Source organism: Quercus suber, unplaced genomic scaffold (genome assembly GCF_002906115.3).
Source record: "Quercus suber isolate HL8 unplaced genomic scaffold, Cork oak 2.0 scaffold_287, whole genome shotgun sequence".
Lineage (NCBI taxonomy): Eukaryota > Viridiplantae > Streptophyta > Magnoliopsida > Fagales > Fagaceae > Quercus > Quercus suber.
This window is the reverse complement of record NW_027069743.1, coordinates 10783-23055: the sequence shown is the minus strand read 5'-3', so window position 1 is coordinate 23055 and position 12273 is coordinate 10783. Positions and strand designations below refer to the sequence as shown.

Sequence of the window (12273 nt, the reverse complement as noted above, 5' to 3'; positions counted from 1 at the left end):
GAAAACAATAGCAAGAAAAGAAATAAAAAAATAATAATTTTAAATAAAGAGAACAAATACAAAAAAAAAATTTGATAATAGAAATTCAAATCTATATGAATATTATAATCATATCTTCAAAAGAATTACAACATGAGCAAAAATTTGGTAGTAATTATCTAAAAAGCATTAGAATTCTTTTTCAATTAAACTCTAAATTTGGTATAGAGTGTTCAAATCGACTAACATTTGAGTGGTGGTTTTCCTTTTCTAGAAAGGTAACATTTGTTCATCATGTCAAGCAAAGTGGAAATACTGTTGCTTACCCTCATGAGGTTTTACTTTTTGTAATTTGTGATGCTTCTTAGCTTTATTTTAATAAAAAAACTCCATCTTGATTCTAAATAAAATTTATTAAAAAAAAAAAAAGACTCCAACCAACCCACCATTTCTTTTCGTTGTTCATCCTTGTATGCCTTGACACCATTTTTCACAATTCAAATCTTTCCAAATCCAACAAAGATCTAAATTTGACGATATCTTCACTGAATTGTTGAGATCTTCATCGAATCTAGTGAAATTTCTACCAAATTTGTCAATATTTCTGTGACGTGCCACCATCGACGAGGAGGACGGTAATGTGGACTCATTTTACCATTGAAATATGAAGGCTTGCTGGTCGACAACTTGTATCCCACCAATCAATAACATGTTTGGGTTTATAAGACTTAATAGAGTTGGACTAGTTGAGTCAAGTGACAAATTGGTGGGCAATATGACCAAACCCTACCCATGAACATCTTTATATTGAAATAAGAAAAATGCTATAGATACAAAATTTGTAATAATTTTTTTTTTTTTTTTTACAAACTGTTGATATAATAAATGATTATTAGTAATTGCAAAAGTAATATTTGTGATAAACCCAAATGAGAGCTAGTCAAAGTTGATCACAACAAAAATTTGTAAAATAGTTTGTGGGTATAGTATTACACTTGAAATAAATTTTAGAACATTCCTTAATAAATTCGAAGGGCCTTGAACATTTAAAATCAAACCTACCTGTTTCAAAAAAAAAAAAAAAAGAAACCTACCTATGACCACTGAGAGGACAAAAACTTACCCATTAAGCAATAAGCAATTAAAGCCAAAAAAAAATGTGGATTGCATGTGGGAAAGAGCGAGACAGAGAAACAGAGGAGAAAAGAAAATGATGGAAGAAGAGAAAGAGGGAGAAAGGAGTGGTCCTCCCTGCGCCTGCGGTGTAGACATTTCAGTGTTACCAGAGGGATGCATATCGGACACAATAGCATTGACCACTCCTAAGGATGCCTGCAGAGCTTGTGCGGTTTCTTCTATATTCCGTGCGGCTGCTGAATCCAACGCTGTCTGGGAGAGCTTCTTGCCGTCCGATTATCAAGCCATCATTGCTCGATCATCGTCGGATTCCTTGAGTTTCTCTTCTAAGAAACAGCTCTACCTCAGTCTCTCCGATAACCCCATCCTAATCGATGACGCTAAAAAGGTTGTATTAGCCAAGCAAACAATCCCATAATTATCCTGAGTTAAATAACTTTTTAAATGTTTGATTTGCTTCAGCAAGTTATATACGTAGGGTCAATTCCAGTTTCAAACATTTTAAAAGGGACAGTTTTCCAATTCTAGAACTCTGAACTCTGAACTCTGTTTCTGAATTCGTTGAATGAAAATAAGCGTAGTAAGAAATAAGGGGTCAGTTCTTGAATGTTGGTCCTTATTGTATGCTATAACTATTTAAACATTTTCTTTTTCTTCAATTTTAAGCCCCGGGAAACTCAATAGTTAAATCTTCATATGGCTAACAGCTTCGAAAATTAATGACCTGGTAAGTCTGATCTACATGGAAGCAACAAGAGTCCATGATGAAACCAGGATTCTCGAAATTCTGTATGGATTAAATTTGTTATGTGATCACTGATCACGCATGAATTAAGTTATACCACCGTCAGCGAATATAACCATATCTGCACTCATCTTCTTTCTTTCTTTCTAGCAGAGGTTTTTCTTGGACAAATTGAGTGGTAACAAATGTTACCTTCTTTCTGCAAGGGAGCTAACGATTGCATGGGGTGACGATTCTCGGTATTGGAGATGGGTTTCTCTACCTGAATCCAGGTCTCTACATAATTCCAGATTTGTTCCTGCTCTATTTTAGAACTCCTTTTTTTAATTTTATGCTTTTCATTTAGTTTTTAATTCTGTACATTGTAAAAACCAAACAGGTTCTCAGAGGTAGCTGAACTTAGTTTTGTGTGTTGGTTTGACATCAATGGCAAGATGAGTACTTCCATGCTGTCTCCAAAAACAAACTATGCTGCTTACCTTGTGTACAAGTTGAGGAGCAGAGCCCATGGATTTAAACACCATCTTCCAACGGCTTCAATTGGAACAACTGGAGGAGGTGAAGTTTATGAACAGACTGTTGGTTTGGGCCTGCCTGCCGTGGAGCCAGGGCAGCAAGACCAGGTTGTACTGCCGCAGCTGCAGCAGCAGCACACTTCACGTCCCAAGCAGAGAAATGATGGATGGTTAGAGATTGAGTTGGGTCAGTTTTTCAATGAGGAAGGAGAAGCTGATGAACTGCGGTTTGGACTTAAGGAGGTAAAATGTCTTTCAGTGAAGTCTGGCCTTATTGTTGAAGGGATCGAGATCAGGCCAACAAGGGGTTAATAAAAATTTGTGCTTCATCATCACTATGTAGCATTAATAAAATTTTTGTTACCATCACTATATTGTGTCAGTATCGTGGCATTGATGTACTGTCAAACTTATATCGTGTTAATATTCTGCTTTATGGACAAAATTTTGAAGATCTAAACTACAAGCTTATTACCAGTAAAACCAATCTTTTTCATTGTTCTTGATTTTGATCTTTGGAGCTATAATTGAGCCACAAAACCCTTGGCCAAACTGTAAATTAGATATTAGTGCTCTTCTGTGTTGTTGTTGTTGTTGGTTTTTTTTTTTTTTCCCCAAATCAGCAGAGAAGGGATTTAATTCAAAGTTCAATTCTGTGGGTGAAATCAGGAATGCCCATGAGCTACAAGCTACACAGTTCTTGACAAGCTGTTATGTTGATTGTTGAAACCATTAGTCCAATTTTCTACAAATCTAGCAGTACTATATAGTACAATAGTAAATAGGAGAGTGGATCAACAATCATATAATGGTACAACCGCATATGCTCCCTCAAATATTCTAACTTGTTCATAAAATAAGTTGTTTGTTAAAGATATTGGACTAGATAATTATGCTCTTCTGTTAATTGCTAGAACCATCCATTAGTCCCAAATCTAGCAGTACAGTGGTAAAAACAATGCATTAGACTAGTAACAATGCATTACGAAATATTTCTCAATTGTCTAAGTAACAAGTTGTGAATAGTAGATGACAAAGTGATATTAGTATGTTTTTACCTTAGCAAGACAATCGTAATTTATGAGAAGTTTGATGCAAAGGATTGTGGCCAACCCACATTTACTTCCTCAAAGTTTCTAGATTGTGCATTGGATGAGTTGTTGATTAACTCATTGGAATCTAACTGTAAATGAACCAAGCTACTTATGAACAGCTTGACTTCGACCCAAGACAAAGCTTAACAATATTTATTATTACATTAATGTACTAAAAATATACTTATATAGACTTAAGATTTGATTTTGTTCGTTTGTAAATAGGTCCATATGATATTAGGTCCGTTTGGATAGCGCTTATTTTGCTGAAACTAAAAATTGAAAACTGAAAACACTGTAGTAAAATAATTTTAAATGTGTAAATAGTACCGTGGGACCCATTTTTAATGAAAAAGTTAATAAAAAGTGGAGTTTGTGAGACTCGTGAACAGTGCACAAGTGCACTGTTCACAGAAGACCGAGTCAACAGTTGCGGCTTAAAAAAAAAAAAAAAAAAAAAAGAAGAAGAAGAGAAAACGCGTTAAAACGCAAACGCAGCACGTTTAAGTGCTATCCAAATGCCCTCATTATATTATTATTTGTAGTGTTGATAATGTAAACAATCCATTTATAGTAAAAATTCATAAATTTATGAAGGACAAAGTTTATGAATGACAAAGTTTAAATTTGGGATTTTTCGTCTCTCTCTCTATATAAACATGTGTGTGTGTGTGTGTGTGCACGCACACACGTGTGATCATGATGATTCTAACCAAAGGAAGTAAGGGATGTTCTAGAAAAATTCAATCAAAGCATATAGTTTCTTCTTTAATCTCTCTCTTCCTAAAATTTGTAAGTTTTGCTTTGTATTTAAAGCCATGGAAGGTATTCTCTTTATAAATTTTCTATCTTGCTTCCAGTTTTTAAATGTATAATAATAAAATTTGATCAAAATTTGATAATTTTAAATACAAAGAAATTGAGGTTGATTTGGATTTGGATTTGAGATCTTTCATTTATTTATATGTTCTATATATATTATGTGATTGAGCATGATGATTCTGAACAAAAGAAGATGATAGGTGAAAAGAGCCAACTTTCTTTGCTTGTAGCATAGTGTTGTACTAAACAAACCCAACTATTATGGAACCAATAATGATCAAAATTATAAATCCATAGCATAAGAAAAAATAAAAGTAAATTTTATTATACTACTAATTATATATCTAATTTAAAAAACAGAAATAAGTCCAATGCTCAAATGAGGAAAAAATTGACAATAATAAATTAATTAGATATTTATCTAAAAAACAAAATGACATACCAACAACATACATGAATACCAAATTATTTCCTTCTGTAGCAAAACTATAATAACCTCCAGTATAGTATTGACTATTTTGTATTATATTAAAAAGACTACTTAGCATTGCTACCATGCTCCTCAAGTACACTTAGTACTTGTCAAGCCCCAAACCCGATACTCGGATTTGTGACCATGATCGGCATGCTAATATCAAGCTTAAACCTGATATTAACAAGAAACAACTTAACTTTTACAAAACTTTCACAAAAGCTTTTGCAAAAGCTTCCCTCTTTATTTAAATCCTTGTTTCTTTACTTAAAAGATATAACTTTTTCACTTGACATTCAGAGCATCTACACTGTACTCAAAAAATAACATAATCCACCAATTACTCAAATTCTAAATTCCACGTAATACATCTCTTAAAGCTTTGAGGTACATAATTTTCATTAGATCCTAAAATACACAACACCACTAAACTAAACATCAAATACTAATTTAGGATCTATACATATAAAACTAACACCAGCTCCTTCCAAAACTCAACTAAGGCTCCCTTTGCTCCAAAATAAAACCTATTGACTGAAAGAGTGGAAGGGGTGAGCTAAACAGCTCAGTAAAGATAAGATATATGAGAATTTAATAAGGATGCATGTAAATCAATTCATTTCACTTTATCAACGTTCAGATAGGAGAATATCATTTCATGCATAGTATTTTATACTATTTATAATAATAGCTTATACGCTCTTCGTAGGAAAATAGTTGTTCTCCCTTTCCTTATTAGAATAATTTTATCAAAACCTTCCAGATTGAATTTCTTTCATTTCTTACAAAGTCACCACATATATTTTCATTACAAAATAATCATTTTAACTTAAATCAGATAATCGGTAACTTTGTCTTAAACTGGAAGCATCTTAAAGAATAATAAAACTTTCCTTCATAAACTTCTTATTGTAAAATATTATAACTTTCATAATAACTTAACGTTTCATAAAGAAAAACAGATATCTGATAACTTCTTAACATAAACTTGTACTTTCATCAAAAGCTTCATCTTTATAGCACAATAGAACTTCAAAAACTTTTATCTTTAAAGAACAGTTTCTTTTCATCAGAAACTTCTTCTTTTCATGAGAACTTTTACTTTTCACAATGCATTTATACAAAATAATTCTCTCATAATTAATAATTTAATATAGTTGTTCATAAATACTTATTGGTTAGTCCATAGCTGATAAGTCTGTACTTATTTGGGAGGCTTCTAGCACCACGGTGCTAGGCATCCGACATTCCCCACAATGCCAGGTATTCCCGGGATCACATCATAGTATATATCTTTCAACCATGGGGGTCGGTTGACTTCCTCCACAAGTTGGCCGTAACCAATAAGGGCGGGTACAGCAGAGCCAGTCCCACTTAATGGCCAATCATATAACATTTTCCATGGAAAGCTAGTAATTAACCCCTACTGACAGAGTTCAGATCATCAGAGGACATAACCCGAAAACATTTCATACTTATTCATCATACTGAAATTCATAGTTTGCATTACATTTTACAATAATAGCATTTCTATTTTTTTTTTTTTCTTTAATCATCATGTTCGTGAAATTAGTAATAGCATTAATATGCTTACATCATATACATAAGGTTTCGAAAGCTTACGAACATATCTTTGTCTGAAACATGCTTGCATGTCATATCTCTAATCAAAAACCTTTTAATGCATAATATACTTTAAAATAACCTCATGACTTGCCAAATGCCCATATAACTTATCCCTTACCTGAAAGCAGAGGAACTGAGAGCCTAAAGTCGAAGGAGCTTAATTAGACCTGGCGGCTGGTAACACCTAATCCAAAATCAAAGCTTATTACTATCCAATATTTCCTTAATATAAACTTACACATTCATCTCAAAGTCTATCTCTTAGAACCAAGGAAATCCTAATCCCACCTCAAAGAGGTTCTCACAAACATATTATGTACACATCAACAAATGATGTACCAACCTAAAGAAATACCATCCTTCTCATATTTAAATCATATCTCCAGAGGTGCCAATTTCATTTCAAAATGGGCTTGAGATTAAGGCAATAATGCATGCATAAACATAAACTCTTTTAAGCATGGTCATATAATCGTGTACACTCATAAGGCAACATACAGCATGCTGAATAAAACAGCTTCATAAATACAACCGTCGAATGGTTTAGAACCCCTCCTTTGAGTACTAAACCTTGAACCAAGGTATAAAAATTTAGCTATGATCCAGACATACCAAATGATGAGCATAATAAATTATAGCTCAAATCATTTACCCTAACTTTAGAATTAAATCCTCAAAGCTAGGCATGTTGCTTACTGTTCACTGTTTTATTCCAGCAGCATATGCCTCATTTGTAAAATACAAATGGGCTATCAAAACACATCCAATCTTCATGTAATTTTACAGAGAAACTCATCTAGATGTCCAGTATATACCATAAAAAGTTTGTTGTCAAAGCATAAAACCATGATTTATTAAAAATCATACAAGGCAGCATGCTCTAATCTGTCCTGACAGAATTTCTTACAACTTAGAAATTAAACTATGACTTTTATACTCATCCAAATACTGTGAGACCCTTCCATAACAACCATGTGTGTCTTAGAATTCATAAAAACTACTCCTAGCATCCTAATTCACAAAATATGATTTAATACATATTTTTCTTGTTGTAAACATCAAATCTGTCACAGAGACAGCTTCAGTACATATTCTTACAAAATTATCAACAAATAGCAATAGGCCTTAATTTCATTTGGGTATTTTTATACCCATACTATACATATTAAAATATGTTAATAAGCATTCAATTGATCACAATATCATCAAACTTTCAAATCACTGAAACAGAATCATAGTTCAGCCTCTAAAATCAGAATATAGGATAAAGAAGTAAAAATTAACAAATGAAGTTTTGATTATCCACAAACTTTGAAGTTGAAATTTTAGTGTTAACCTTTTAATTTCTTCTTTAGAGAGGGATATATTGTTTTGGTGAGAGAGGGAGGGCTGCCATGTAAGAGCAAAGGAAGAAGAAGGAACAAGAACAAGGAAAAGAGTAGAGAAAGAGGGGCTGGACTTTCTGATCTGGTGCAGCCAAGAAAATAAGATAAGTGATAGGCCAAAAAACGAATTGACCTCTTGTGATAAATTAACCAATTAATTTAGCCAAGTGAATTAATTAAGTTAATTAGCATACAAACGCGTGGTAGCACAAACAAATCACTAAATAACTAAATATGCAGCGGAAATTAAATGACATGGTGATTTGTTTACGAATGGGGAAAACCTGACGGCAAAAACCCCACCGGGTGATTTTCAGGTCACCACTCCCGAAACTCCATTATTATCACAACAAGCGGTTACAAGTAAAAGAATCCCAAGTACCTTACCAACCTACAGTTAAACCCTTACCCCAATACCCAATTGGACTTGTTCTATAGTGACAGTTCCCCCTTTTTATGCACGGCTCCCAAGTACGTGACTAACCAATACGCGGATCCCAGTACGCGACTTACTCCTTTGCATGAATCCCAATACGTGACTAACTCCACAGCAACCCTTTGATTGTTGTAGTTGATTTACAGCAGCTTCACAAAGAAACACCAATAAGATCTTCAATGTTGGTGCAAGAGACTTTGCTTGGTTACAGAACCCAAAGGTGTACAAGAAACGCAGCAAGAACCCTTTCTTCTGTAGGAGGAGGCTAGAGTTTCAAAAAGAAAACCTTATGAAACTCTCTAGGGTTAGGTTTTTCTTTTCCTCCTCCTTTAAATAGGAGCTTTAATGGACTCTCCTATTCTAAATAGGTTTACACAAACCTTGGGCTTTCCTAATCTAATAAGGATTATACAAACTCATAAACAAATAGCCTTTTAGAATAAAAACGTTGTGGCTATAATTTGAAAACCCGTAAACTCGATCGATCGAGACATCTATCGAGCTTTAATGAATCTCGACAGATCGAGCTTCTGTCGAAGAGGTATCGAGACTTGTAGATTGCACTTTTCTTGAACAGTTCTTGAGTAATCTTCATGTCTTCAATTTAACTACTTGTGATGATTATCTTGAACCTACTTAGATTTACCCAAATACAAGTAAAGTGCGTTTTGTCAAAGAATATGCCAATTACATAAAAATATGTCCCCAACAATAAGGGAGAAGACTTTTGGGACAGCAAAAGGAGATAAGGAGAGTGGACATGGGGTGGATACGTGTGATACTAAGGAAGAAAAATCACAGCCCACCTTTTTTTTTTTCAACTTTTTGGCATTCACACTTACATTTTTCTACAAAGAATAATATCACTTTACACACACACACATATAATATATATATATATATATCCTTACCTTTATAAAGTTATATCCAACACATTAAAAAAGCATATATATGTTCTATAATATCACAATATCAAAGCATCTTAAAGCACTACAAATATATAGATTTACAAGTTCATGATTTTCTAATTTCACAAATCACAAATACCATTACTAAAATTCCTTGAAGAAATCATGGATTCTAAGGTGAGAGTAGCTAGAATCCTTACCAAATTTATGGTTCTTGAGGGGAAATAGAAATAAATCATTCTTGCATGAAATGATTTCCCTTTCCTAGTGGCTGGACCCAAAAGTATGAGAGGTAGAGAGCTTGAGGGAGTTTTCTTTCTCTTTGGTGTTGGACCCGTGGGTTTGACAAAGGGGACTTAAGAGAGTTCCTAGCTCTTTCCTTAAGAGAAAAGAGAGCAAAGTGGATTAGAAATTCTGATTTGTGTACCCGTGGGAAATGGAGAGGTAAGGAGCTTCTTGGATGCTCTAGTTGCTTGAGAAAGTCAAAGAAGAGGTGAGGTGGAGCTTGTTCATTGCATGGCCAAGTCTTGGTCTTTGGGGCTTATCAACATGCATGGTTCTTTGGCTTTACATGTGTTGGATTTCAATTGGTTGCATGTGGGTGAAATTTTCACTATAACATTTCATGCATCATATGCCTAATTAAAACATCAGCTATGTATCTAATAACTTAAGTCATTTAATATAGTTTTGTACATACTTAGTGTGTGTATATATATATATATATTCATAATACATCTAGCCATTCAATTATTTAAAATCTTTACAATTCTTACTCAATGGCATTATAAAATAATATATTTATTAAATACTCTTATATTAATTTAGAAAGTAAGTGATTAAAATAATAATTAACCACTTGAACACATAGGTTAACTATAAAGTTGGGTCGGGGTGTTACAATACTCATATGGATAGTGTTGAAAAGCACTGTGTCTGCAACTAGGTTTTTTTTTTTTTTTTTTTTTGGAAAAACGCATTTTTTGTGGCTTTTATGCTTTTTCAGTGGGTCCTGTACGCTGTTTACGAGACTTACAAACCTCTTTTTCAGCAAAATTTTATTAAAAATGGGTCCTACGGCACTATTCACACGTTTAAAAATTATTTTGTTACAATGTTTTCAATTTTTAATTTTCAGTAATAAACAATATCCAAACATACCCTTAATAATCTTTTACATTTTGACATATACAAGTTATATTAACAAGGGTAAAATAATCAGGAATTATTTGAAATCAGGATAAATACAGGACCTCTATATAAGAATTAATTTTTTTTTTTTTATAACGTGTGTGCTTTTTACAATGATTAATATTATTTTTTACAAAATTTATTTCAAAAAATATTATTTTGTGAAATAACGTGTGTGCTTTCCAAAAAAATATTATTTTTTTAAAATGATTAATATTATTTTATAACGTGTGTGCTTTTTACAAAATTTATATAAATAAAAACTGTGGGAAGCACGGGTCAACGACTAGTACCTGACAAAAAATGAACAAAACCTTAACCATATAAGCAATTATTAAAGCCAAAGAAAGAAAAGAAAGTGGGAGTTTGAGAGAGAGAGAGAGAGAGAGAGAAGAAAATGATGGAAAAAGAGAGAGGAAAAAGAAATGGTCCACCCTTGGTTGCAGAGCTATCAGATTTAGCAGAGGGGTGCATATCGTACATAGTTTCACTTTCATTGACGAGTCCTAAGGATGCTTGCAGAGTGTGTGCGGTTTCTCATATATTCCGTGCGGCCGCAGAGTCCAACGCTGTCTGGGAGAGGTTCTTGTCGTCCGATTATCAAGCCATCATTGCTCGATCATCATCATCATCATCATCATCGGATATCTTGAATTTGTCTTCTAAGAAACAGATCTACCTCAGTCTCTCCGATAACCCCATCCTAATTGACGACTCTAAAAAGGTGCTACTATCGATCCCTTCATAATTAAGTACTATGTTATAAACTGTCATGAGAATAGACACAACCNTTTTCAAAGCTGCATACTTCACTACCCTCCTCATCATTTCATTACGGGCAAAAATATGGTATTACAAGTAAACTTCTAATGTTCAAAATTTTGCCAATAAAGCAAAATATTAACACAATATAAGCATGATAGTACATCAATGCCACTTAATGCTGATAAAACACAAATTTCATTAATGCTACTTAGTGTGCATTATTTTATTATTCAATTTATTTTTACTACTATTTATAGGCTTTACTGTACTTTTTAATACTATTTATAATCATACTGTATTATTTTAATTAATTTTTACTTTTATTTATAGTACTTTCAATAATAAATTTTCAGTTTTAACAAGGTATCCAAAATAGACTTTCAGCAATGATAATACACAAATTATATTAACCTTTTGTTGGCCTGATCTCGATCCCTTCAACAATGAGGCCCCTCTTCCACTGACGAGATTCTCCCTCCAAAAGTCTAATCTGCAGTTCATAATCTGTTCCTTCCTCATTGAAATACTCACCCAACTTAATCTCTAACCATCCATCTTTTCTCTGACTTGGATGCGAAGTGTGTTGCTGCTGCTGTGGCGGTACAATCTGGTCTTGCTGGTTTGGCTCCACGGCAGGCTGACGAAGGGACGGAACCAGGATTTATATCTGAGGGGGCCAAAGCTTAAAACAAAAAAAAAAAAAATTATGAAAATAAAAACTAATATCTATTTTATCTTCAACAAAATATTACATACAAAATAAGTATTTCTTAAACATTTCATATTATAAAGCATATCAACAAAGTATAACATACAAAAATAATTGTTTCTTATTTTGTGCGCGATTTTTGTTTAATCCATATTTTTTTTTTTTTTTTGAAGTTAAAGGGGCATGGATTTTATTTATTTTCTTGTAGGTTAATATCTAAATATTTTAGAAGAGAGACAAATATATTTATATTATATATATATATATATATATTAAAGGGCAAGTCTTAATTTTTTTTATACTACTTTTTTTTTAATTTGGGGTTGGGGGTGGGGGGCAATGGCCCCCCTCTGCCCCAACGTGGGTCCGTCTGCTGATCCCAAAAAAACAGTTTGCCTACAAAACTAATATTTTGTTGAAGATAAAATAGATATTAGTTTTTATTTTCATAATTTTTTTTTTTTTTGTTTTAAGCTTTGGCCCCCTCAG

General features: G+C 33.0%; 1 protein-coding gene and 1 long non-coding RNA gene across 2 annotated transcripts; one reads left to right on the top strand and one right to left on the bottom strand.

Moving 5' to 3' along the window:
* The first annotated feature begins 1051 nt into the window (after nucleotides 1–1051).
* Nucleotides 1052–2879, top strand: LOC112022773 (F-box protein PP2-B10). The gene is made up of 3 exons (XM_024055400.2): nucleotides 1052–1504; nucleotides 2015–2133; nucleotides 2241–2879. The coding sequence occupies exons 1-3, from the start codon at nucleotides 1076–1078 to the stop codon at nucleotides 2686–2688; spliced, it is 996 nt and encodes a 331-aa protein (XP_023911168.2). The 5' UTR covers nucleotides 1052–1075; the 3' UTR covers nucleotides 2689–2879.
* Nucleotides 2880–5083: 2204 nt separating this feature from the next.
* LOC136071125 (uncharacterized) lies at nucleotides 5084–9565 on the bottom strand. Its single transcript, XR_010632435.1, has 3 exons — nucleotides 9320–9565; nucleotides 6509–6574; nucleotides 5084–5298 (listed from the first exon to the last, which is right to left on the bottom strand). It is a non-coding gene; the product is annotated as an uncharacterized LOC136071125 (long non-coding RNA).
* Nucleotides 9566–12273: the final 2708 nt, after the last annotated feature.

What these genes read in the sequence shown, in the direction of transcription:
- LOC112022773 (XM_024055400.2), top strand. Translation starts at nt 1,076, where the DNA reads ATGACCACTGAGAGGACAAAAACTTACCCATTAAGCAATAAGCAATTA. An exon ending in TAATCGATGACGCTAAAAAG is followed by an intron (nt 1,505 to 2,014) that starts GTTGTATTAGCC and finishes TCTTTCTAGCAG; the next exon opens with AGGTTTTTCTTGGACAAATT. An exon ending in GTTTCTCTACCTGAATCCAG is followed by an intron (nt 2,134 to 2,240) that starts GTCTCTACATAA and finishes AAAACCAAACAG; the next exon opens with GTTCTCAGAGGTAGCTGAAC.